General features: G+C 53.7%; 1 protein-coding gene across 2 annotated transcripts in view; it reads right to left on the bottom strand.

Moving 5' to 3' along the window:
* The window catches only part of GPR137B (G protein-coupled receptor 137B), a 39,504-nt gene that overhangs the window by 9,351 nt on the left and 4,231 nt on the right, over positions 1-25,922 (bottom strand). For both annotated transcript variants that reach the window (XR_012077290.1, XM_072971022.1), the window contains exons 2-5: positions 15,113-15,162; positions 8,173-8,395; positions 5,283-5,432; positions 2,890-3,018 (exon numbers count right to left, since the gene is read on the bottom strand). Coding sequence is in view for 1 of the 2 variants with exons in the window: in XM_072971022.1 (XP_072827123.1) it covers positions 2,890-3,018; positions 5,283-5,432; positions 8,173-8,395; positions 15,113-15,162 (552 nt within the window). In the remaining variant the exon portion in view is untranslated. The remainder of the gene's footprint in view (positions 1-2,889; positions 3,019-5,282; positions 5,433-8,172; positions 8,396-15,112; positions 15,163-25,922) is intronic.

Raw genomic sequence — 25,922 nt, 5'->3', positions numbered from 1 at the left:
AGCAGCTGTGAGAACCCAGCTGTATTCTATTAAGCCAGCTATTAAAATAGATTCACAAAATTTTAAAACAATACTATTATTCTCCATCATTTGTTTTGGAAAACATAGTTCTTTTTTCTATAAAAAAGAAATTTGTAGTAACATGGGTTTATTAATAATGAATTAATAAACTGAGGAATTAAAAAATTTTCTCTCGCACACATACCCCCAAACAAAAGCATTCTGGGGTCCTCGATAATCCATCAGTGTAACCCCGAACAGCCAAAGCAATCCCGAGCAAAAAGAATAAAGCAGAGGCATCGTGCCCCCTGACTTCAAACTATACTCCAAAGTTACAGCAATCAAAGCAAAATGGTATTGGCACAGAAACAGACGCACAGATCAGCAGCGTGGACAGCTCAGACAGGAACCTACGAAGACACGGCCAGCTCATTTACAACGAAGTGCCAAGAACCTTCAGTGGGGAAAGGACACTCTCTTCAGTAAATGGTGTCGGGGAAAATGGACCACTATCTTACACCGTACACAAAAATTAACTCAAAATGAATGACAGACTCAAATGTAAGACCTGAAGCCATAACCTCCCAGAAGGAAACACAGGCAGCAAGCTTGACATCAGTCTTGGTGATTTTTTGGATCTGACTCCAAAAGCAAAGGAAACGAAAGCACAAATAAACAAGCGGGGCTACATCAAAATGAAAAGCTGCTGCAGAGCAAAGGAAACCATCAACGCAATCAAAAGGCAGCCCACCGAATGGGAGAAAATGCCTGCGAAGTCTATGTGTGGTAAGGGGTTGATACATAAAACACATAAAGAACTCATACAACTCAACAGCAAAAACAACAAACACCACCACAATCTGATTTTAAAATGGGCAGAGGATCTGAACATTTTTCCAAAAGAGACATCTTCCAAAGAAGACATATAAAAGGCCAACTGGAACATGAAAAAGTGCCCAACATCATTCATGATCAGGAAATAAAAATCAAAACCACACCAAGTACCACTGCACACCTGTCAGAACGGCTATTATCAAAAAGGCAAGAGACAACAAGTTTGGCGAGGACGTGGAGAAAAGGGAGCCCTTGTGCACTGTTGGTGGGGATGTAAATGGTGCAGCCACTGTGGCGGCTCCTCAAAACACTAAAAATAGAACCACCACATGATCCAGCCATTCCGCTTCTGAATATGTATCTGAAGGAAACGAAAACAGTAATTCAAAAAGATGCATACACCCCCATGTTCACTGCAGCATTCCTTACAACAGCCAAGAGTGGAAATAACCTAAATGTCCTGCGAGGCAGGAATGGATAAAGAAAATGCGATACACACACACACACACAGAAATATTCAGCCACAAAAAATAATGAAATCGTGCCATTTGCAAAAATATGGCTGGACCTTGAAAGCATTATGCTAAGTGAAATAAGTCAACTAAAAAAAGATGAAACTTTTTTATACTGTACACCAATGACACAGCGTTGTAAACTGACTGTACTTCAATAAAAATATATATATATACAAAAAAAGATAAATACCGCATGATCTCACTTATATGTGGACTCTAAAAACAAACCAACCCTAAGCTCACAGATACAGAGAACAGACTGGCGGTTGCCAGAGGTGGGAGTGGATGATAGGGGTCAAAAGGCACAGATTTCCAGTGAGAAACTAAGTCCTGGGGACTGGCGCACAGCACGGCAACTACAGTTAACACTGTACTGCATATCTGAAAGTCGTGAAAAGAGTGGGTCTTGCCAGTTCCCGTCACAAAAAAATCTGGAAACTCTAGGTGGTGACCATTTTGCAACAGACATAAATATCGGATCATTACACTGCACACCAAAGACTAATATATGCCTTCAATTTTACCTCAATAAAAAAAAGCAAGCAAAACAACAAATAATTCATCAGTGTGAAGCATCTAGAGACCAAAAAGACTGGGAACCACTGCTCTAATACCTTAAGTATCAGATATATTCAAACACAGCAGCCAAGTGCGTGTCGAGGCTGACAAGCTCCCCTGGACCGTAAGAGTATCCACGTTGCTCTGTATTCATTTAACAAGACAGTGCTGTGAGAGTAGCAGATCCTAGATACAAAGTACATAAACAAGAGATTTCTTCTGTACAGCACAGGGAATATATGCAATACCTTGTAATAACCTATAATGGAAAAGAATATGAAAAGGGATACATGTGTGTCTGTGTGTGACTGAAACATGCTGCGCACCGGAAATTGACACAACGTTGTACACTGACTAGACTTCTATAAAAATAGCTTGCAGAGAAAGGAAAACAAACAAACAAAAAACCAAACAAAAACCCCAAAACCAAGACAGCACTTTGAGCAACAGCCTTTCCCTCCTTGGGACGCAGGTGTACGCCTTCCTCAGGACTTCCCTGGGGGTAGGGGGTCGAGCTCCTGCGCCTCTGGGACACCAGGAAGTGGTGAGAGGGCCCACGGGGTAAGGGGGTTTTGTTAAGAGACTCATCCTTTGTCCCCTGGTCACACAAGGTTCCCGGAAAATGTGAGCTGTCTGCCTGCAGGGAAAGAGGGAAAACGAGGCACTGGAAGGGTTTAGGGTTTAGGGACGGAGCCCAGGACCCTGCGCACACTGAGCACGCGCTCCACTGCTCGGCTGCTCCCCTCCCCTCTCTCCCCCCGCCCCCCCTTTTTTTTTGTAAAATAAAACTAAACTGAAAAACAAATTTCCCTCAGAAGATGATTAAAGGAATGGAAAGAAAGTCTCAGTTAAATCAACAAGGGAACTTTTCATATCAGAAGAGGGCGGAAGAGGCTCTCCACTGAAAATCTTAGGAAAAGTTCTGTCTGCTTCGTGATGAGAATTAGGAGATGCTTCTGCAAAGATAAAGCGGTTTACTGACCAGGTCCTTTGCAGGACTCCTAACTCGGAAGAAGAAGACCACTAAGGTGGTAGGTAAGAGCTCCCACACGAACAGGACCACTCCGAACACCACGTAGCCGGCGTCGCCCAGCTGGTTCCGCAGGTCCGCCTGTCGGGAAGGGAACACGGAGAGTCACCAGGCGGAGGGCAAGGGAAGCAAGTCTGAGCCAGCTCTTCCTCACGCAGACGGAGACTAACTCTAATATCGTGTCGTTCTTTTCGCCTAAAATGTGCGTGTTGAAATCAGGAAACACTCATGGTCCAGACCTCAGGTGGGGAGTTACTTCAACCGTACAAGACAGACAGTTTTCTTCAAAACATTCAAGGAGAGAAACTGCCAGCCTCTGACATTTCATTCCTCCCCCACAAAAACCTCCTTCATCCAAAGTCAGTCTGGAATAAGCCGATTTTCTTCTCTTCAGCAACGGCAATGAGGCCGTTCCTTCTGCCGCCCTGGCCCCCGTTCCCGAGGGCAGCACACACGTCGTGCCCGTGGCCTCTCCCTTAGGAGATGTGTGTCGGTTTTTACACCTCTCTTCGCATCCTATCCTTTACCCTTTAAAACTTACAGCAAACGAGACTGTCTAGAAAAATGCTGTCTGAGTCCAGGGTGTCTGCCTCCTGGACCAGTGAGACGGCCGAGCGGTGGAGAACAGCGGAGGCACGTGGCCGGCGGCACAGCTCTCCCCGTGTGGCCCGGCCGGTTCAAAGGACGGCGACACCACCATCAAGCCAGGAAGGGCCAGCGCCCCGGGCAGAATCCTTCCGCCCTCCCTGTCACCTCGTGGTTAAAGTCCAGTCACCCACGCCAGTCATGCTCCTCCTCACAAACATTGCTCCCAAACTCTGCACCTCAAATTCCACCTCTCCGTCCCAGCAGTGGGTGCTGTGTGACGTTCCATTCCACACAAGCAAGCTGAGACCTGGGCCATCTGTTCTGCTTACGACACAGAGGTCTAGAGATCAGTAAATCAATCACCACTAAAAACAACAGAATTTTTAAAACTGTGGTCATATTTTAAACTTGGTATAATCATAAGCTCTTAATTAAAAGAAACACTGAGGTAATTATCTTGTTATAAACCAAATCTCTGTTGTTTAGTGGGGGCAGGTTCTCAGTCTGGGGTGATGAGGGAGCGCTGGAGACAGACGGGGGTGACGGACATGTCACTGAAATGCAAGCTTGTGAATGACTGAAACAGTCAATCTTGTCTATTTCACTACAATAAAATCCTGTGTGTATTAGGACTAAGCCTCTAATCTATCACTGACGAAAGTTTAGATTTTTATATACTTAAGTTCTGGTCATGGGGGACGCCGGCAGCAGTGCCGCAGCCCACTGTCTCCCATCCTGCTCACGAGCTGGTGGTTTGGGGGTGGGGGTGATGCTTGTTACTGATGCTGTTACAGTAATTTCTAGCTGTAACATCTTGCACGGATGTGCCCCTTCAGGATTTCATCTTGTCTTCACAGTTTTAACTTATCATGGTCATTTCATTCTTTCTTCCAGAGTCTTCATTCAGGGCAAGAGTTACGTGCATTCCTCTATAGTTGGGTGTCCACTGTTTTTCCAGGAAAAGCTCAGGAGTGTTTGTGATTCAATCCAATGGACCCCAGCTGCAGAAGCTCTGTTTCTTTGCTGTGATGGCTGTTTGTGTGTCTCGTGTCCTCTGTGGACATCGACTCCTACAGGCAGGGGTTGGTCTGGTCGTTTTTCTGTCTCCAGCACTTGGTCCGGGGCCGCTGGAGACACAGAACTGATACTTCTCCAGTGAGAGGAGGCTAACTAAGCCTCGCTCTTTTTCATTTTGAGCTTTTCTGAGCATGGATGCCAGATAATGTTTCACTACCTTTGTTCATCTGCTTTGTACTTTATGAATTTCCTGAAGCTACTAAAAAAAGAAAGTTTCAGATGGAGATGTGAAATGGGTTCTTCCTAACACCTTAATATCCTCAGTCACTTTTGTCTAGATTTCCTCCAATCCTGTCAGTTTATATGTTCCATTAAAAAAAAAAACCTCATAATTTTATGTATTTTCTGAAACCTGAATACAACTTGTTTTACCTTTGCAAATTTCACCCTTTAACAAGATCATCTTACATTTATATGAAAGCACTTAAAAAAATGTAAGCACTGCTGGACACAGGCCCCAGGAAAGAAAAAGAGATGTGTGTGTGCACATGAGGGGGTGTGTCTGTGTGTCTGTGTGTGTGTGAGGGGGTGTGTGTGTGTGTGCATGTGCACGCGTGCGTGCGTGAGGGGTGTGTGTCCCAGTTTTCTAAGAGACGCGTGGGCTGGGACCAGGCAGCGCTGCGACCCCGTTTTACAGGCAAGGATGCAGGCACCTCACGGGGCGGGGGGCAGCCACTGACCTGGTCGGACACGTTGTACCAGTCATAGTCGAAGGAGCGCACGTTCCTGCTCTGGGAGAACGACAGGGTGAACAGGTTGTAGCAGGCGCGGGAGGCATAAAGCAGGATGACGGTGACACCGACGGCAGTCACTTGACACACGGAGGAGCCCTGGAAAAGCGAGGGCGTGAGCGGGGCACCGGCCTCCTCCCGGAACACGGCCTGGGCTCGGACCTGGCGGGCCCCCTGTCTCAGAGGCGGCGCGGTTCCGCCAAGCGTGCGGGAGGACCCTCCACCCCGAGGCCCGCCGCCCCACTGCAGACCTCACCCTGCTCCATGCCCCTTCCTAAAATCTCAAATGACCGTCCTACTGAGGCTCCCAAGCCTGGGACGTGACCTGGGGGTGCCTTCAAATAGGAGCCATTTGCCTCAGGCCAAGTCTGTAAGAACAAGAAAGCCAGATGGTTTATTCTGTTAAATCTCTAAGTGCCACTGCCCAGTTCCAAGGACCCTCTCAGCTTAGAGCCCAGTGCCCGGCCCCTGGCTTGGGGACAAGCCGCGGGACTGGTGCTGGGGACAGCGGCTCCGGGCAGCGATGCTTCCTCCAAACCCAGCGTCGGCCAGGCTGGGCGTCCTGGACCCTCACCAGACTCGGGGGTGGGAACCATGTGGAAATGGGGGTTCGTGCCCAAATTCATGAAGCTATCAATTGGCCAGTCAGTTAAAGGACCCCTTAGTGAGAAAAAGATAGCTAACAGAACCGAAACTCTGAAACTGATTTTTGAGTTTTGCATTTGGAAGTCACTCACTAAACCCAAGAGACTATTTTATTTTGCCCGTCATAGTTTATGAGTTTGTTTGCCAAGGGGGTGATCTAACTAGTAATGTGACAATCTAAAATTTAACCCTTCCCGTTAAAACCACAATTCTGGTTTTTTTTTTAACTGAAGTGTAGTTGATTTTACGATATTGTGTTAGTTTCAGGTGTACAGCAAAGTGATTCAGTTATAAATATAAATATACATATGCATATATATATATATTCTTTTTCATTGCAGGTTATTACAAGATATTGAATACAGTTCCCTGTGCTGTGCAGTAGAACCTTGTTGCTTCCCTGCTTTATATACAGTAGTGGGTGTATGTTAATCCCAAACTCCTAATTACCCCTCCCCCACCACAATCTGTTTTTAAAAAGCCTTGCCTAGCACTTATACAGGACAATATAAATAAATATAAATTAAAACGTTAAGGCAAAATCAAGTCTAAAGTTTGTCAAAATTTATAAATGAAAAAACTTCCCTGCCATACTGACTTTGGGGATTTGGCAAGAGCCCAGGCAAATCACAGGGTGCCCTGCTGGAGGCACAGATGTTAACCCACTGGTTACCACTGAAGATACAACATCCTGGAGACAGAGCTGCTCCCGGTCTTCAGACCAAAGATGTTACAGACACTTGGGGAGCCTGGCAAGGAAGGGGGTGGGGTGGGGGTGCCTTGTGCCACTGAATTTCAGAAGAGAGGAGCTGTGAAATCACTCAACCACTTTGCAAGTGAGAAAACCGAAGCGCAGGAGCCGACAAGCCTCCATGTCAAGGAAGAGCTCCAGGTGGGAAAGGCAGATGTCCTGACACCCCGTGGGGCCTGTACCTTCCACAGGGATTGGGAACGGATTATAAATGGGCCAGTGGAACAGATTATGTATTTATTTGTTTTCACCTCTAGGTGGCTAAGCCCAGAGGCTTCCAGTGACAGTGTTGAAAGGTGTGGTTTTTAGTTTTGTGAATGGAGGATCACAAAGAAAAAAGCACTTTTCAAAAAGTTGGCAAAAAACGCTGACACGCACTGTGGTAGGAAGTGCATCGCACATCCGGGGGCCGGAAGTGTCGGGTTTCCACTCCTGAGCTGAGATTTTTTGCCCCACGGTACTGCTCTGACTTTATGTGCATCAGAATAACTGATTTGTTATTTTCTTGTGCGGTTAAAACCAAATAAAAAATTTAAAAAGGAAAAAAAATGTAAAGGTAATAGAGGTAGGGGTGGTCTCACGGCTGGCCAGAGTCCAGGGCACCCACTCCCAACCTGCACGTGTCACTGGCGTCTCAACGAAGGGAGATCAGGGACCAGGCTGGGCGGGGGCACACTGGCCCCTCTGCTCCGGGCACCACGCCTGCCCCTCTGTAGCTCTGAGGCTGGGGGGAGAACACAGACACTCTAGGCAGGGAGGCCCAGCAGCGAAACAAGAGAACAGGCAGGCGCTGCCCTCTCCCAGCCCGCCTGGCTCCATCTCTGAATGTCACCACCAGAGGCATGCAGTCCTGAATGAGGGGGACGCTCTGGTGGGCACAGCCAAGGTGGGGGTGAGCCTGGATCCAAGTCCCCCTGCACTAAGACCGGGAGGAGGAGAGGACAGGACAGACCCCAAGCCCCAGAGCCAGGCTGCCGAGCCCAAATCTCAGCTCTGCACTGACAAGCTGTGTAACCCAGGGTGAGCCACTGACCTCTCTGTGCCTCAGTTTCCCTGTTGAGTGGGTAACACCCCCCCCAAAGCAGTGAGGGTTCCATGCATCTCTGCAGGCAGAGCGTGGTTACAAGTGCCTGGATTGCAGGGAACACCAGATGTGTGCTCCTGCTGGTACCCGTGGCACAGCCCATCCCACTGGTCCTTTAAAATGCCACTTAGACCGCTGCATCTACAAACCAGGGACTCACCTCTCAGCCAGCAATTCTGCACACTCTGATATACCCTGCGCCCCCCAGAGCGAACGCTTCTCGCCTACAAAGGTCAAGGAACCACATACCTCTGAGATCTGCAACCCGCCCCCTGCCACCTGGGTCAAGTCCACCTGCAAACCAGGGAACTTTCTAGAACCGGTTGAGTGGCGGCATCTCAACCACAGTTCCATCTTACCTTGGACTCCAGGTAGATGTTGGCCAAGGACATCTTAGAGATTTTGTAGAGGCAGACGGACAGAGACACAGCACACAGCACAAAGAGCGTGTCGTTAATGGCCACGCGCACAGACACGATGACCTTCCTCTCCCAGTGGCCCGTCTTCACCAACACCGCGCAGGTGAGGTTCACCAGCAGGAAGACGAGGCTGATGAGGAGCGAGGCCAGGTAGAGGGGGAACCTGGGAAAGACCAGAGGAAACGTGAGGCTCCATTCCCAGAGTGTTGCCTGTACATTCTGGATCCATCCAGAAGGAAACTGATTTTTTTTCATTTGGTTAAATGCTTAGAGCAGTTAACAAACACTGACCGGCTTGGGCTCTGGCAGTTTTCCGGATTTAAATTACAAATCAACTGCAAACGCGGGGAGGTGCTGTACCTCTCCGAGCCCCCTTTTCCTGTTCCAGGGGGCCATGAGGGTCACAGACCGTAGGCATCGGCCGACGCGCCCCCTGGTACCCAAGCCCCACGAGGATGCAGACAGCAGAGCCCGGTGCAGAGCCAGAGCTGAGCGTGGGCGAGGGTGCCAGCCGTTCTGCACCCTGAGAACCTGGGCAGAATCGACCTGTGTGAGCCTCAGGGTCGTCGTCCAAAAAGAGACAACAATCCCCACCTTGCAGGCCATTTTGGAGGCTTAAGGAAAACAATGTTGAAAAGGGGGTTTAACCCCCAAGAGTCATCGAGCCCGGAGAGCGCTCCCTGGCGGGTGATCTGCCGCGTGTTAGCGCCTGCTCAGCACGTCGCCCGGGGCTGAAGGAGACAAGCTCTGTGGTGGGCTGTTTCTACACATCGTTTCTCAGCTGCACGCTGCCTCCTGACCTGTGCCAGGTCTAGAAAAAGGCTTCTCAGATTTACTAAAGCCGAAATCAGCAGTTCAAATTTCCCTTTAGGACCATCCGTATCGTGTTTACTTCAAGGAGACATCACTCAGGAGGCTAACAAGGAGCAGAGTGGTTTGGCTCAAGACTCGACCATTTAATGCTGGAGGGGGTGTGGAGGAAAGGGAGCCCTCCTACACTGGTGGGAATGCAGCTTGGTGCAGCCACTATGAAAAACAGCATGGAGATGCCTCAAAAGACTGAAAACAGACTTACCATATGATCCAGCCATCCCACTCCCGGGCATACATCCAGAGGGAACTTTAATTTGAAAAGACACCTGCACCCCATGTTCACAGCACACTATTTACAACAGCCAAGACACGGTAACAACCTAAATGTCCATCCAAAGACGACTGGATAAAGAAGCTGTGGTATATTTATACAATGGAACACCACTCAGCCATAAAAATAGTAAAATAATGCCATTTGCAGCAACATGGATGAACCTGGAGATTGTCATTCTAAGTGAAGTAAGTCAGAAAGAGAAAGAAAAATACTTTTGATATCACTTATATGTGGAATCTGAAAAAAGACACAAAAGAACTTACTTACAAATTAGAAACAGACTCACAGACGTAGAGAACAAACTTACAGTTACTGAGGGGGAAGAGGGAGGGGAGGGATAAATTGGGAGTTGGGATTTGCAGATACTAACTACTATATATAAAATAGATAAACAACAAGTTCACACTGCAGAGCACAGGGAACTATGTTCAATATCTTGTAGTGACCTCTAATGAAAGAGAATATGAAAAATAATGTATGTATGTACCTGGATGACCGAAACATGATGCTGCACACCAGAAACTGACACAACATTGCAAACTGACTATACTTCAATTAAAAAAAAAAATCAACCGGTGGCTCACAGCAAAAGATAATGTGACAATGAATGTATACACGTTCATGTATAACTGAAAAATTGTGCTCCACCCTGGAATTTGACACAACATTGTAAAATGACTATAACTCAACAAAAAAAAGCTTTTTTTAAAAAAAGGGCAGAAAAAAAAAAGGGAAAGGAGAGGGAACAAAAAGGCAGAATGAGCAAGAAAGCAAGAGAAAGAAACCGAGGGGGTCAAGAGGCTGTGACATTGGCCTCGCACAGTAAGACCAACATTTTTTCCCCTGTGACATGCAGAAAGTGATGCTGGGGCAGAACCTCCTGAAGCGTCACCAGCACCTCACTGCCCAGCCCCCTCCACATCCGGCTGGGCGATGTTCCCTAAGCCTCCTTTCCCAGAGGTGAGAAAAGGAAGAGATACTTGGTTTTCGGCAGCCAATCCTCTGGCATTTTTTAGCCTCAGTAAGTTTGGGCATTGCATATATCGTGTATGATTGAAGAGAAAGAATGCAGAGAGGGAAGGAAGAAGGTGATGTGCGGGTCCTTGCAGGGGAGAAGCAAGCTGAGTGTATGGGGCAGATGTACAGAGAGAATTTAAAAAATAAGGGTCCAAAGAGGAACATATTTTGGAATAGGATTAGGAGTGAGGTGAATTTACAAACTTACAAATCTAATTTTTTTTGGTAATCTTATCTAGTTTTGATAATATTTAAAAGGGTCATTGATGCTCATACATTAAATAAATAGAACATTTTGATATATTCTTAATATCTTCATACAATGACCTACTTTTGCTTTGGCAAGCTGAAAAACATTTATGTAAGCCCAACATGGAAGCATTATTATAATTTCTTTCCAAATAATCACATGTTCTCTTCGCTTTTCTTTCTTTATTTTTTGGTCGTGTGTGGCTTTCATTCTGCCAACATTATTGCCTTCGTAGAAGGGAAGCTGGGTGTTAAGAACGAATGGTCATTTCTTTAGCATTTAATAGTTTAGAATCACGCATACCTAATGAAAGAACTAATCTTGATTACTTGCCCCAAAGTTGTAATTTTATACCCAAAGAAGTGCTTTTTTTTTTTTTTGGTAATAAAGGCAAAAGAGGCTGGAAAACAAAAATCAACCATTTAACTTGAATGTGTTTCCAAGTCCCAAAGCAAAAAACCATCCATTAAAAGTGGGTCTGAAGCTAGAGGGTGATCAATGTCAGGGTCTCCCAAAGCCACCACAGACGGAGACAGAAACCTGGATGCTGGTCCCAGCTCCAGACATCACGTCACTGACGGGAGGTGGTGTGGCGGTGAGCGGGGCGGGCACGGGGAGCAATGGTCCAACCACGTTTGATTTCCTGCCATCAGATGTCAGGGCGATGTAACACACCCCACTTTCCCAAGCTCGTCTGAATGGGGTTTTATGTCTTGCAGTTAATGATTTAACACGCGCTGGCTCTGCCTGCCTCACTCATTCTCACCCTACGGGTCTTAGCTCCAGTTTCACTTTTTTTTTTTTAGGTTTATGTATTTTCTTATTTTTTAATGGAGGTCCTGGAGATTGAACCCAGGACCCCCCGCATGCTAAGCACGTGCTCTACCACTGAGCTGTGCCCTCCCCGCTAAATCCCACTTCTTCAGAGAAGCCTTTCTGACTCCCTCCTGTACCTGCACGAACGCGCGCACGCGCACACACAGACACACACACATACACACACACACGGTGTGCACACGATCAGGCCTCCCTGGGAGCTGCCTTTCTGGTCCTTTGCACCTGAACTTCGCAGACTGACAACCAGTTTATAGTAAGGCATAGGGACAATGGTCTGACCAGTGCCTGTGTCCCCCCGGGCAATATGCTCCCTGAGGGACCAGACTTTGGCTCTTTCCTTCACTCCCTCTACCCACACTGTATACAGCAGGAGCTCAGTAAATATGCTGAGGGGGAGGGAGTGCAGTGGGAAAGTCGGTCCAGGTGAAGATGTGCATTTAGAATCCAGAAAGCACCCGTCAGAGACCTAGACGAGGCAGCCCTTTCTTTCCCGCGGACACTGTCGCAGCAGCTCCCAGACCCTTCCCCATTTAGGGGAGTAATCTGAACCTGAGGAACCTCTGAGGGTCAACGAACATGAATTAGTCTCCAAGGACAGTTCTTTTACAGGATGGGACCAGGCCCTTCCAAACCACCTCCACTCCCCGGGCATCACGCACCTGCTGCCCGCTGGGTGTGGAGGGCCGGCCGCCGGCTCCCGGGACAGCTGCCCTCGGTCAGCAAGCCTCTCCCTGAACGAGGAGCCCAGAAGCCCCCCGACTGTCTGCTGCCACTCCTGTCACACCAAGCGGGCAGCGACCCTCACAGCAGCTGCCACGTGGGTCAGTTCCAAGTGCTGGCACCCTCCCCGGCCCTGAACTGTCGGAGCTCAAGGAGGGTGGCCCCCATCCCCGCGGCCACAGCGTCAAAGCACCAGGCTGGGCTGGTGCACCCCTGCGTGATGATCGAATCTAGGACAAGTCTGTTTCACGTCCTCACACTGCTAAGATCAGGACCGTCTCCCCACGTGGGATGCTGTGCGCTCAACGCAGGGCTGGTTCTTCTCTTCATGAAGCGGCCGTAAAGCCCGTGCTGTGCCTCAGGGAAAATGCTAGGTCAGAATCAGGGAGAGATGACTCGTGTGTGCGACCCCGGGACTGTCCTGACCAGGCCTCCACACAACGCGAGGCAGGACTTCTGTGTCTGTCCTGCACGGCTGCTGAGGTCCGGGGGAGAATGCATGTGGGGTGGTTAGCACAGCTCCCGGTCAATTATTATGGTTTTACCTGTTCTCTACCACATCCTCACAGTGATGGGGGAAATCAGAGGCACAGAGAGAGAGACAAAGGCAGGACTTCTGGGAGTCACCAAAACCTGCAGCCTGGTCCCTCCAAAGCCCTGTTTTTCACGGTTTTCTTATCATCTGCTGTGCTTGTGTGAAGAGCACTATTTGGAAACAGCCAGAACCTCTGGGACCAGCCTCCTCGTTTCCGGCTCCCTGAACACACCTTCCATCCATGCGACAGCAACCGCCTCTGGAGAAGCCCAGTCTGGACACCCGGCTTTTCCAGAGGACTCTCCGAGCTGTTGTTTCTAATACAATGGCGGAGATGAGTTCTTACGCCTCCTTCTTTACTGCAAAAATAATACATGAGCCCTGGAGGACGCCAGGAATGGGTAAAGCTGAGAACACCAGGCCTAGCTCACCACCCAGACAGCACGGTGCCCACAGCCACCAGTGTGCGGCTCCCGGCCACCCTCTCCATCCCAGAGGGTCACTCCAGGGCCCCTGAGCCTCCGTCCACCCCTCTACCCAGTGGGACCCAGAGGATGCGGCGCGGGAGACACAGCCACCACAGACACCAGGCAAGTTCTGGTCCGTAGCGAGGAGATGCCCTCTCCTGCCTCAAAGAGCTGCCGGGCGGACTCAGCCGGCCTCGAGCCTTCTCCTCTGACGTCACCCTGGGGAGCAGTGAGGCCTCACTTGTCAAGAAAGCCACTTCCAGAAAAAGGTCTCACCCCCTTCTGTGCCCACTTCCTCCAAAGCTGCCCCACTGCTGGCCCCGAGCTCCTCCATCACTTACTTGCACAGCGGACTCCAAAGTCCCACATGAACAGTTCGGCAGAAACAGGAACTCAACTCCCCTCAAAATAGTGAGACACCAAGATCAGGCCAGGGTGGCGGGGAGGCACCGCCAGCCTCATCCCTTGTACCCTGGCCCAAGAACTGTCCCCCGACTTTCTGAACCTCAGCCTCCTCGGATACAAAACGAAGATTAAAACAGACACTTTCAGAATTTTAAATAAAAACTCTTGGTAAATTTAAGGCAATCTGTATTTAAATAAAATATAACACGGGGTGGGGAGGGTAGAGCTCAGTGGTAGAGCACCTGCTTAGCATGCAACAGGTCCTGGGTTCAATCCCCAGTTCCTCCATTTAAAAAATAAAATGAATAAATAAAACTAATTACCTCCCCCCACCAAAACAAACAAACAAAAATATAACATGGATACATTTTTCCGTATCTTAAGTAACAAGGTAATTAAATTTTCATTTTGACTCAAGATGTGAAGGGCCAAAGTCGCCTTTCCAGAACTGTCTGCCCTGGATGCGAACTCCCCTGGGTGGGGCGGCGGAACATCTGGACTCCCCCCATGCCCTCCTCCCCCGCTCCCTCCCGCCCCTTTGGGACAGCTTGTCTCCCATCCCCCTCTGGCCACATCTGACCATTCTGGAAGCCCCTGGTTCTCTGCTGCTGGGGAGTTGACAGACCTCACTGAAAATCCGGGAAAGCAGTGGGCCGTCTTCCCAGGACACACACACAACTGGCCTCCGCATCTAAATTCAGCACACGATGGAAGGGGCCCCTCTGTGATGACCAGCCTCCTGCACTCGGCCCTGCGCAGGCCTGGCTTCCTCCTCAGATGTCCTGGGCCCCCACAGTGGCCATGGCAGAGACCCGCTCACACCCCCGCAGCATCACGTGTGCTCCTCTGCAAGTTGTTGGGTTGTTCCGCCCCCTTTACAGACAGACTGTGCGTCCCTTGAGGACACAGACTGCGTTTCTGCCTTGGGGTGCCCACCTGAGTCTTACGTGGTCAAAATATACCTGCTGGGTGTGGAAAGAGCACCAGGCTCGCTGATGTGCGGGGGAGTTAGGGTAACCGTAACGCAGAGTTCCAGAAAACAGCCCCCGCCAGCAATGGGCAGCCACAGACCAGGGCTCAGGCCAGCACGGCAAGGGCAGGACCATGGGGACCGGGATGTGGCATCGCTGCACCCGCCCACACAGGGCAGGGGGGACGCCTGGCCACGCTGCATCCTGGGGACCCCATCTTCCCTTTGCTGCCGGGGCCTCTGGAAGGCTGAGAGGCAGCAGCACTGCTCCCCTCCCCTCTCGGTTCTCCCGGATGAAGACAGGCACCAGGCTCTGGTTTCCAAACAAGGCAGATGTGCCACCAGACCTGGGAAGTCTCGATTCACTGAGCAGAGGCTGGCGGGCAGGGGAGGCCACCTCACAGGGCAGCATCCAGGACACAGCGGGTCCAGGCAGCTCAGAGGAGCCAGGCGTGCACCCCTCTGCTGGGAAACGCTCCACGGGGGAGCCCTTCACCTGCTGTCACCCAGAGAGATGCCTGCGGCTACTTACCGGTACTTGAGTAATTCTGGAGAATATTTGGACTTGGCTTTAAAAATCACCTGCAATGACAAAACAAACAAACAGAACACAGCAGGTTGGAAACACAATATGGTACCAGTGCTTGGAACCCCCCGTTCCCTCCCTGCCGAGGCGCTGCGCACGGCCGCTGAGATTGAGATGTTTGCTTTGTGAGAAAGTTCGTGACGCTAAACATCTTTTAGGCTGTGTACACACTTTTAAAAATAAAGGTACTTAATAGCACAGAGAAATATATACAAGATCTTGTGGTAGCTCACAGAGAAATAAAATGTGACAATCAATATACGTATGCTCATGCATAACTGAAAAATTGTGCTCTACACTGGAATTTGACACAACATTGCAAAATGACTATAACTCAATAAAAAAAGTTTAAAAAAAAGTAAAGTTATTTAAAAATGGTTTAAAAAAATTTTAAAGGTATTACTGGTCTACCACTGCCCAGTACTTCCCTTATTTTCAGATTTCTGTTTGAGCCCATCCTTCCCCAGAGGTAGAGTCCACTCCCCCAGCACCGCCACCATTATTAGAATTTTCACTGGCGCCACCTGCATGTGGCTGGAATGTGCGTGTCCACTGACCCGGGCCTCAAACGTCGCAGCCCACTGGACTACAGAGCGTCACATCTGATGGCTCTCTCTGGGGGAAATGCTGCTTGCTGCAGTTTCTCCCGACCTCAGCAGCCCGCACAATGGCTCTGGGGCGAGGTGGGCTCCCTTATTGCAGAGGTGCCTGCAGTCTCCCTCCCCCGGGTGCTGATCTGCGGATCAGAGGCCTCCACTGGGGCACGCTGCTGGAAGTTAAAGGTGGGGCCTGAGCGTGGAGGTGAGATGGCCGGGGGGAACCCGGGTCCCTGGGGAGGCCGCGCGGCAGCAGGTGGGCAGGGATGGGAGTCCAGGCGGGGAAGGAAGTAGAGCCTGAGTGGGTGAGGACACTGCCGTCCCTGTAGCAGAGACCCAGAAGAATGAACACAACCAGAAATGAGGTCTGTGCTTTAGGGGGCGGGGCAGGGGGGTCATAACCAAAGGGCCTGGACCACAGGTTCAGAGGAGGTGAGAAGGCGGCGTGACAGGCAAACCAAAGACAGAGCTGGACAAGTGGCTGCCTGGGCTGGGGGTCTGGGGACAAGTGGTGGGGGGTGACGGCTCCTGGGGTGATGATGATCTGAAGGTGGTGGCGGTGAGGGTTGCACAAGTCTGTGAACACAGAACCTTAAATGGGGAACCACACGGGCTGTGACGTAAAGGAGGGAAAGGCAGGTGGGGTGGGAGCTGGGCCGGGGGTGGGAGTGCCCCAGGCAGCACTGCCTCAGGGGCCTGGGGGGTGGAGGGGTGAGCCCAGGTCAGAGACATGGACGGGCAATGTGGCCCAGACGTTGGACGGAAGAATCCGGGGAGCCAGTCCCCGGCTCTGGCAGATGTTGTGGGTGGAGGGGGTGGAGGGGAAGCGGGCGGACACTGGGGTGGCAGACAGGAGGAAGCGAGAGCCGTGAGTCATTCCTGGAGCATCAGCCGCTCTTTAAAAATGTGTTTGTGAAATGAGAGAGAGAGGATGCGAGCGCACGGTTGTGAGATGGGGACTCGCAGGTGGAGGAGGAGCCGTGGAGCAGCAGTGGGGGGTGAGGCAGGAGGTGCAGGGGAGGGCGCCCGGGGCGGGAGGCAGGACGGGGGAGGGAGGCTGCCGGAGGGTTGCGGGGACAGCAGCGGGCTCAGGCTAGAAGCCTGGAGAGAAGGGAGGTCCCAGGGGAGTCTGCCCAGGAAACAGGACTGGAGTACAGGAGGGCCCGGCCTCCTCTGCCTCCCTCTCCCCTTCCGTGTCTGCACAGCCGGTGTCGACCCAGGGTTTCTCAGGGGCTCCCTGGGGGCAGGGAAGGGACTGGAGGGCCAGGGAGCAGGTTCCATCCAACACTACCTCGCGTGGTGAAAACAAAGCACTTTGCCTCCTCAAATCCGAATCCCTGTCCGTCTCAGCATCATTATAACGGCTTTTAAAAAGTCCTACCCAGAACTAGCGCCAATGAAGAGAAAGCCGGTGGCCTTCTGGAGATCTGATTCAGGTTGGGGGATGCCCTGTGGGCACTCCTGGCTCCTCTGATTCCAGTTCTGAGAAGAGCTCCAGGTGGGCGTGGATGCGACTTGCAAGCTGGCCCGCGGGAGGCCGGGGTGCAGCAGGGAGCTGGCTCTCCCCTCGCGTCCAGCCCCGACAGCTCAGCGCCCTCCCGGCCACCCCAAGCCCTTCCCGCCACCCCCCAGATGACGCAGGATGGGCCAGAGAGCGCATGTGACGTCCTTGCTCAACGCCAGCAGAAAGGTCCTAGAAGCAGTGGCCGCCCTCGGCCGGCCTCCCCTCATAAATTACAGTCCCGGACGTCTCACGGGTCTGTTCCCATCCTGTGAACTCCTGCCGGCCGGCTCTCCCTCCTCCTACCTCCAGCTGGCATTTGCTGCCTCGCCGTCATCTTTCCTAGTACCTGTCAGCTGTTTCTGGCAGAAGCGGCCTGAGTACCTCTTTGCGGGTGGGACCCTGTCCCTTAGGCATTCAGCGAAACCCAACAAAAGCAACCTCTTCTGTCCCCAGAGGCAGTGGCAGCGATGACCGAATGCTTCCAGGCCTGCACTATGTTGCGAATCCCTCTCCGTGACCGTTTTGCTCGATCACGCCGCCCACCAGACACGACCTGTGTCTCCGAGCCTCCACGTCTGAGCCCCCACCTCCCGAAGTGATGCCCCCGGAGAAGCCAACAGGCAGAGTGGACACCTGACAACCTCCCACCGCACGCCCAGGCTGGACACCCGATCCCCAGGGGGCCGTGGTCCCGCCTGAGGGCTGCGGCCCCCGGAGACCCTCAGAGTAACGGAGAGGGTCTGAAACAGCGGGCACAGGGCACAGACCGAAGTCTCAGCCAGTCTCCGTCTCTCTCCCCCTCACTCACACTATTCTATTTGTTGTTGCTGTTGTGTTTGGGGGGTTCTTATCCATTTAAAGGAGGCACTGGGGATGGAACCCAGGACCTCGTGCATGCTAAGCACGCGCTCTTATCACAGAGCTGTACCCTCCCCCCATGCTATTTTAAATGTATGTGGGCAAAGTCGTTTGAAAAAGCTACAGATTCATGGCAGGCTTATTACGAAGCCCTGGCCACAAGGCAGCAGCGAGGCCCAAGCTCACAGGCCCGCCCTGCGGCTCAGCCACCTCGGGCGGGTGCCCTTCATTTTCAGTGAGTAAAAAGGCCCCATCGAAGCCACCAGCATCTCTCTCCCTGGCTCGGACCCCTCCCTTCTCCTCGGAGGGAGCTGCTCCCTGAACCTGGGGTTCCAACAGCCAAGCAGGCTTCTCCTTTGACTCCTATAAACAACCCAGGGTCCCGCCTTGCATGGTTTTTCCCTCATCTGAATGAAGGGCGTCCACACCCGTCTGCAACTTGCCTGTTCACCTGTCATGAGGTGCTGACAGTGCATCGGTGCTGAAACACGCGACTCTAGTGCCTGCATTCTTACCTACAACTCTGCACAAAATACGGATGACACGGAGCCACTACAAGGACAGCCGCTGACCTTGAAGGTGGTGGACTGCCTGGAGGAAGCTGGCCTGCTTCCTAAAGAAAAATGACTGCAACCAGAAAGCAAGAGGACGTGCCCTTCTTTGCAGTGTGCAAGCCTTTGGGGCCTGCTGCTGCTGTGTCTCTCAGACGCCTGCCTTCCTTGTGTGCACATACTTACGGTTAACACCACGGTTATCTGATAGTGCCAAGTTCTTTAAAAATAATTTCAAGCCTTTCACATACACACAAAAAAACAAACAAAAAAGCCAGGGCATCCACTGTCTACAGGCCTCAACTGTGTGCCCACCGCCAGCAGAGAAACATCTCAGGATGGTTAAGAGCGTGGATTCTGGAGCCGGCTCACCTGGGCGTGAATTCAGGCTCCACTGATGATCAGCTGTGTGACTCTGGAAAAGTTACCTAACCTCTCTGGGCTTCAAGTGCCTCCTCTGTAAAATGAGACTAACAATAGTGTCTATCCCAAAGGCTTTTGTCAGGATCGGGTGAATTAACACACACAGAGCCCTTGGCCAAGTGCCTGCGCCTCGCAAGCACTACGGAAGCGTTCATCTGCCGTCCCCGCCAGTTATCGTGAGTCCCCACATCTGTCCTCAAAGTGTGATTCTAAATGCACAGCTACTGAACTGTGGTCATAGATGCTCTCTCGACCATAAAAGGAAATTTCATGCTTAAAAAGGTTAGGAACCACTGATGCATTTCAGTGCAGGCTCTCAGGATCCTCCCCCACACACACCGTGCCTCCCACTTCCTGGTATCCTGGGGAAATTATGCAAGCCCCGAGGCGCTGGTCTCCCAGGGTGACAGTCGCTACTCTGCTTCCGGACGCTGAGCATCCTCATTCACCAGAGCGGGGTGACAAGACCTGAATTTTTCTTAATTTCCGGGGTCCCTGAATCCAAGTGCAGGATCTCCCCGTTTCTGCAGCAATCCCTGAAGAGCAGAAGGGGTCTGGCACTTCAGGTCAGTTTGCTAAGAAAGCAAGGGTGAGGGTGATGTCTCCAACGTCTGCAGACACTATCCAAGTTTCTAAAGCCACAGAACCCCAGGAAAAAACAAGGAGTGTGTTGCCCACGCTGTGGATGCGGGGGGCAACAGCCTGGAGTCCAGACGTGCTGTGTGCCCAGCTGGCCAGGCACCCAGGGAGGTGACTGGCTCCCAAGGGGAGGTCTTCACCACGTCACCTCCTGCCTTTGAATCCGGTGAGCAGGAGGTTCAGGGAGGGAGCCCCGCTCACGGCATGGCCTCCTGCTCACCCTCGGGACCCAGAGCCCCCAGCACTTAGGCAAACCGCTTTTGTGACCGATGACACTGCCTCTCCCTGGAACTTCCGCAAAGCCCAGAACCCCCAGAAGCGTCCTCAGCCTTCTCCAGCCTCCTGTCAGCTGACCAGGCAGCTGAGAGCCCTCCTCAGGCTCCCGTGTGTGTGCACGTGTGTGTGTCCTACCCCCACTGGCAGCCTGGGAACCCTGGGAAGGCAGGAGCCCGGCCCACACCTCTCCCCCCTCTCAGCCCTTCCTGTAAGTGATGAAGGGACGAGGTCTTGCCCGAGAAGGGCATCTGCACCCCCCTCGCTCCCTGAAGGGGCTCCTTGCTCCAGCTTCCAGCTGAGATCCCCTCTCTTCCGTCGGCTCCCCAGGGCCTCCCTGTCCTCCTAAATGGGACGGCAGCCCCATCCGACAGCACCAGCCCCAGCCAGGCTGCCCTAGCGGGCTCCTGGACCCACCCTGGGGAGGGCAGGCCCGGCAGTGCCGTCGAGGGGCAGCGGCACCCGTGCAAAGGCCCCCAAGTCACCAGCGACACAACGAACCCGGGCCGCCCGTCGCTCTGCCTCTCCCGAGCACCTGGGCTTACACGGTCATCGGCCTGCTTTGCTCGCCCCCTACAAACTCGACCTCCCTGGGCCTCGGTGTCCGGCGGGGAGATAACAGCCTGGGTACCAACATTCATCAGGGTGACTTCTGTGTCCTCCGCCCCGCGAAGCCCCACAGGTGCGGCTGCAGCCTTGCTTCTGGGTGGGCACAGACCCGCGTGCTCAGAGGAGGGAAGGGACAGGACCCAGTGCCCCTAGGGCAGCCAGGGCCGCAGGCGCAGAGGCACGTCCCAGCCCACGGAGGCGGACGGGGAAGCACCAAGCCCAGAGACTCCCTGGCAGGACTTTCCCTGCTTGGGCTCAGGGTGGGAATGGCCGTGGCCCCGGCTTCATGATTATTTATGCTTCTGAACCGCTCCTGCCACAGACACAGCTCACAGTTCGCCAGCCAGAGCCCTGCCCATAATTGTTCCAAATGTGCTTAAATACGGACACACTACAGCCCAGAGGAGACCCTTCTCCGCCGAGGGGGTTTAGTTGGGTTGCCAGCCAGCCGGCCCCGAAGGCTCCAGGAAGGGAGGTCTCCGGCCCCTGCGGGGGAGACACGTCGCACCCCCGCTCCCCGGTCCTCGCGGCAAGTCACGCACAGACGACAAAACCGGTGAGCGGTGAAAGCGCGTTTCTGTTTTTTTTCCCCACTAGAAAATGACGTTCTGCCCGGGAAGGAAGAAATCTGAGGTTCCCTGGAACTCCTGCCCCTGCGGGGAGCAGTCCGGGGTGGTGTCTGTCACGAACGGCGTGTCTGTGCCCCCCCTAGATTACATGTTGAGATCCTCGCCCTCAGTGTGATGGTGTGAGGCGGGGAGGCCTCAGGCACTTGGGTCCTGCAGGTGGAGCCCTCGCAGGTGGGATCCGCGCTCTGAGCGAAGGCACCCGGGAGCCCTCTGCCTGCCGCTCCCCGACGTGAGGACACGCGCGGCCGCCGGCCCCAGGCAGAGGCCCCCTGGAGCCCCGCCACGCGGACACCCTTCCCCCAGTGTCCCGTCCCCAGACCCTGAGGCAGGTGTTTTTGGTGTTTTAGCTGCCCCGTCCACAGCATTCTGCAACAGACCAAGAGGGTCAGCGGGGCTCCTTGTGACCTGCCCGAGAGAACGGCCACCGGTCCCTCCTCAGGGAAGGAACATGGTGACAGAAACTGCTCTGGGGCGGGGGTGGAGGGAGAAGTGAGACGTGGGTCTGCTGCGTCTGCCCCCAACTCACCGTGGGACACAGGAAAGGGCCCCGGGATGGCGACCAGGACCATGATGGACAAACCTACATCCCCCAGGAAACCACGAAGGGGCTGAGACTGCCCCACCCCCAGCAGGGGGGACAGGACATGTGCCACCAAGTCTGTGAAGGGCCGTCTGTCATGAGAGCGGGGACCCAGCTCCGTGAGGCCCCAGGGGTTGGGAGGGGAGGCGACCAGCCTCCCCCAAGCTACCCCCAGCTCCGTCCTGGTGTCAGTCTGGGCCCCAGGGAGCTGCCAGTAGCAAAGCAGGGCAAGTGGATTTGATGGATGCTTAAAGAGCAGCAAAGCCACTGGTTCTTTTGAAAACACATGTCCTGGAGGGAGAATGACAGAGGTGACAAAGTGAATTAAGTCCCCAACCTTCTATCGGAAACATCTCCTGCCTGGTGTCACCTCTGTAAGGGCCGTCACTATGGAACATGGGCTGCCGACACCAGGCACACAGAATTTAGCAGGTCTGTTCTGGCCTGCACCCGGCCTGCACAGCCTCCCGAGAACCCCAGGCACTCAGAAGCACGTGGGGAAGCAACCTCGGTGACCCTGGGTGGACAGGTGGCTGTGTGAGCTGGGGGTCACACTTACAGGAGAACCACCAGCCTAACAGGGATGAGGGAGCGACACGTGCTCCAACGTGGATGAGCCTCGAAACACTACGCCCCGTGAGAGAAGCCACACACAAAAGGCCAGTGATCGTATGACTCCTCTGATGTGAAGTATCCAGAACAGGCAAATCTGCAGAAGGCGGACTGGGGTTGGCCAGAGGCTGGGCAGGGGGAAGTGGGGAGGGACTGCCTCGGGCAGGGGGCCCGCAGAAGCCCGCACTGCTCACCTCCGGCCCACACTCTCTCCTGTCTGTCCCCCCACTCCTTCCCGCCCTGTCCCATCCCACACAACAGACAGACTGTCACATCGCCTGAGGGGCCAAGTGACCTCTGACAGCTCTCAGGGCTGGACAGCAGCCCAGGAGGCAGAGTGCAGCCCGGGCAGCTGATGTCAGTGTGTGTGGACGTTGACCCCGTGTTTTACAAACTGTGTAGCTCAGCTGGTGAGTCCGTCCTGAAAGGGGGGGTGGCGATGCCATCGCAAGAGGTGCCCCCCCAGGAGCCCTGGTCTGTGTGCCCCTGCTCCCGGCAGGCGGGGAGAGGTTCCCTGCTGGGTGCTGTGGGAGGCACCCCCACCTCTATGTACGTCTGTCCTTCTCTGCAGTCTACGACCCTTTCGGGCAAAAATTCCACCTTACTGTCTCTGACCCCAGACACCTGCGAGCAGGTGACCGATGAGATTTGTGTGCTGAGTGAGTGACACTCTAACCACCAGACGTGAAGCCATGGCCTGTTTCCAACCCGCCCGAAAGACTTGCCCCAATAAACGCCACAGTCAGGTGAGGGGGGAGCTTGGTGACACGCCAGCGTTTGTCCTAACCTTGTCCCAGGGACCAAGTCCAGCCCGAAGCCTGCTTTTGTATGACCTGTGAGCTGAGAATCATTTTGATCTTTTAAAAGAGATGTTTAAAAAAAAAGGAACATGCAACTGATGCCAGATGTGGCGCACAAGGCCTGGAACACTGACGTGTGCGCCTGTCACCCCTGCACGCGAGTTCGAGGAAATCAACCCACTCACAGGGTAAAACCACTCGGACCTCATCTGTCCTCAGAGGTTAACAGACTCTAAACGTAGACACAGTACAAGTCAAAAATGAAATGTTTACAAGCCTTCGCAGACCTCCGCAGCCGCCCACGGACCAGGCTCCGCCCGCAGTTTGCTGAGGCTCTTCCCATCCCGGGGAAGCGGACCCTCCAGACACACAGCCAGGAGGAGCCTTCCCTCCTCCTGCAGGACTCTCACGGAAGCGGATCTTGGGATCACGTGCTGTGATGTTTTCAAAAACCTCAGACCGTTTCAGTGATGTCCTTTGGATGCGTGGCCATCAAGTCTGTCAGTGCTCCTCTCTGGTCAGCCTGTCCCTCACTGCCCCACCCAGCACCTCGCAGCCGACGGCTCTGGGGACCGGAAGGTGCGGGTGTTCAGGTGAGGGTACGTCACAGCCCTCTGGCGGGCAGGGCAACGTCGCTGGACACAGCCACCAGCAACCCGCCTGAGCGGTGAGAAGAGCCTTCAGACGGCACCCTCCGCCCCCCTGCTAGTCACTGCTTGTCTGACCCTGGGAATGGCCGCGGAGCAAAGGATGCAGCAAAACCCCGCAGTGCGAGGCTGTGCAGGCCCCAGACCCAGGGATGGGAGCCGAGGGGACCAAGCTGGCGGCGCTCAGCTCAGCCTCTGCCAGTGGGGAGCTGAGGCTTCAAGGTCAATGGGGCTGGATCTCAGATACACTGTGAGTCTCACTGTCCCCACGGAGGCCGATGGCAGGACGGAAATCTGGTTCACCTGACACTGGCCAGGGAGCCCTTCAGCACCGAAGCAGCAGTGATGGGGGCAGAGAGAATAAAGACCAAGTGCTGGGAGGAGAGAGCTTGGGAAACCGGGCTGCACAGTTAGAAAGCTGCTTCTCTGGGGAAGTTCTGGAAGGAAAACAAGGAAGTGACTTCCTGGGGCTGCTGGTGGTCGATGGGAGACTGAATGCTAGTAAGAAACTCCACCTGGTCCTGTGTGTGCTTGCCTGGGTGTGCATGCATGCATGTGTATGTGTGTGCGCGTGCACACACACACACACACAGAGCTCTGGTGGCCATGAGCCAGCGAGTGAGTGACCCCAGGGAGCCAGCACTGGGTGCTGCAGAGGTGAGGATTCCCTGCCCCTGTGCAACCGTGTGGGCCCAGCTAAGACAAGGTACTTGGGGGCCTGCAAAGACTTGCCTCATGTGCTCCCAAGCTCCTTACTTCCTCAATTGCCAAGAGGCCTAGAAGCTTCCTTCTTCACAAGTCCTAGATCAGCACCGGGCACATGCAATTCAGGAACATTTCTTGATTAAACTGACTGCCAGGAGCGTAGTGAGATCCACTTACTCCTAAGACCCCCCACCTCCCTTCTCCTGGTGGGGGTGCAGACAGGGTCCCCAGATTCAACTTTCAGCCACCCCCTGGTCCCTGGTCTGCAGGGACGAGGACCGGATGCCTTTCCCGCTGAGGCGTGTGGTGTGCACCTGGCACTCGTCCTGGCTCTGCACGCCTGCTGGGGTGACCCTGGACAGGTCACCAGAATTCTCGAGGCCGTCAGAGCCGGGTCTGGAGAACAGGAGCCACTGGACCGGACGGCACCCCCAATCTGCCCCAACCCCAGGGGCACCCGGGCTGCCGTTTTCCTGGAGCAGGTCGGTAACGGGCTGTGGAGGCGCAGCACAGGCGGGCCCCGCTCTGTCCACAGGGTCCCTGCTCCTTCCACTCCGGTGCTCCTTCCCTGTTCACCGGCCTCCACTGGCCCACCACGACCCCAGGACCCCGCCACGACCTCTGACATCCACCGTGACCCCAGGCCCAGCCACAACCTCCGACACCCACCGCCCATGACCTCCAACACCCACCATGACCCCAGACCCCCACTATGGCCTCCATGAGCCTCAGGCACCCACAATAACCTGCTGCAGCTTCCCAGCCACCCTCTAAGGCGTGGTGGGTCCTGGCTCCTGCGTCAGCATCCACGCACCAACCCTCCCCCGACCCCGACAGCTCACTTCTCCTTCCTCTCCCGTCACAGGAGGAGTCGTCACAAGGCTCAAGACAAGGCTGCAGCAGCGGGAAGCTGAGCCCACCGCATTCCACCAGATTCAGGAACCCAGGAGTCTGAGGTCCAGACACGCAACGTGGACAGAGAACAGCTGGGAGACAGGACTGCCGAGGGCACTCCACCCCCCCCACCACTCCACGACCTGCCCAGAAGCTGGCAGCCTTAGCCTGGGAGCCTCTGCTCTACAGCCAGGGGTGAGGGCCCCACAAGGCCCGGTGAGCAGAGACCCCCAAGAACCTCAGGTCTCAGGTCCTGCCCGCTAAGTCCGCTTAAAAATGCCAATTCATAGCACATGATGCTTGAAGAACAGGCCTTGGAGGAAAGGCCTCTGCTCCAGCCGGGGCTCTCTCACCTCCCAGAGCATCAGGAGCTGGGGGGGGGGGGCGTCTGCTGCACCTCGACAGAGCCCAGAGCTAGAAACACAGGGACTCAGCA

The sequence above is a fragment of the Vicugna pacos genome, chromosome 11 (genome assembly GCF_048564905.1).
Source record: "Vicugna pacos chromosome 11, VicPac4, whole genome shotgun sequence".
NCBI lineage: Eukaryota > Metazoa > Chordata > Mammalia > Artiodactyla > Camelidae > Vicugna > Vicugna pacos.
The sequence above is the reverse complement of the archived record's forward strand: the minus strand, read 5'-3'. Positions and strand labels throughout refer to the sequence as shown.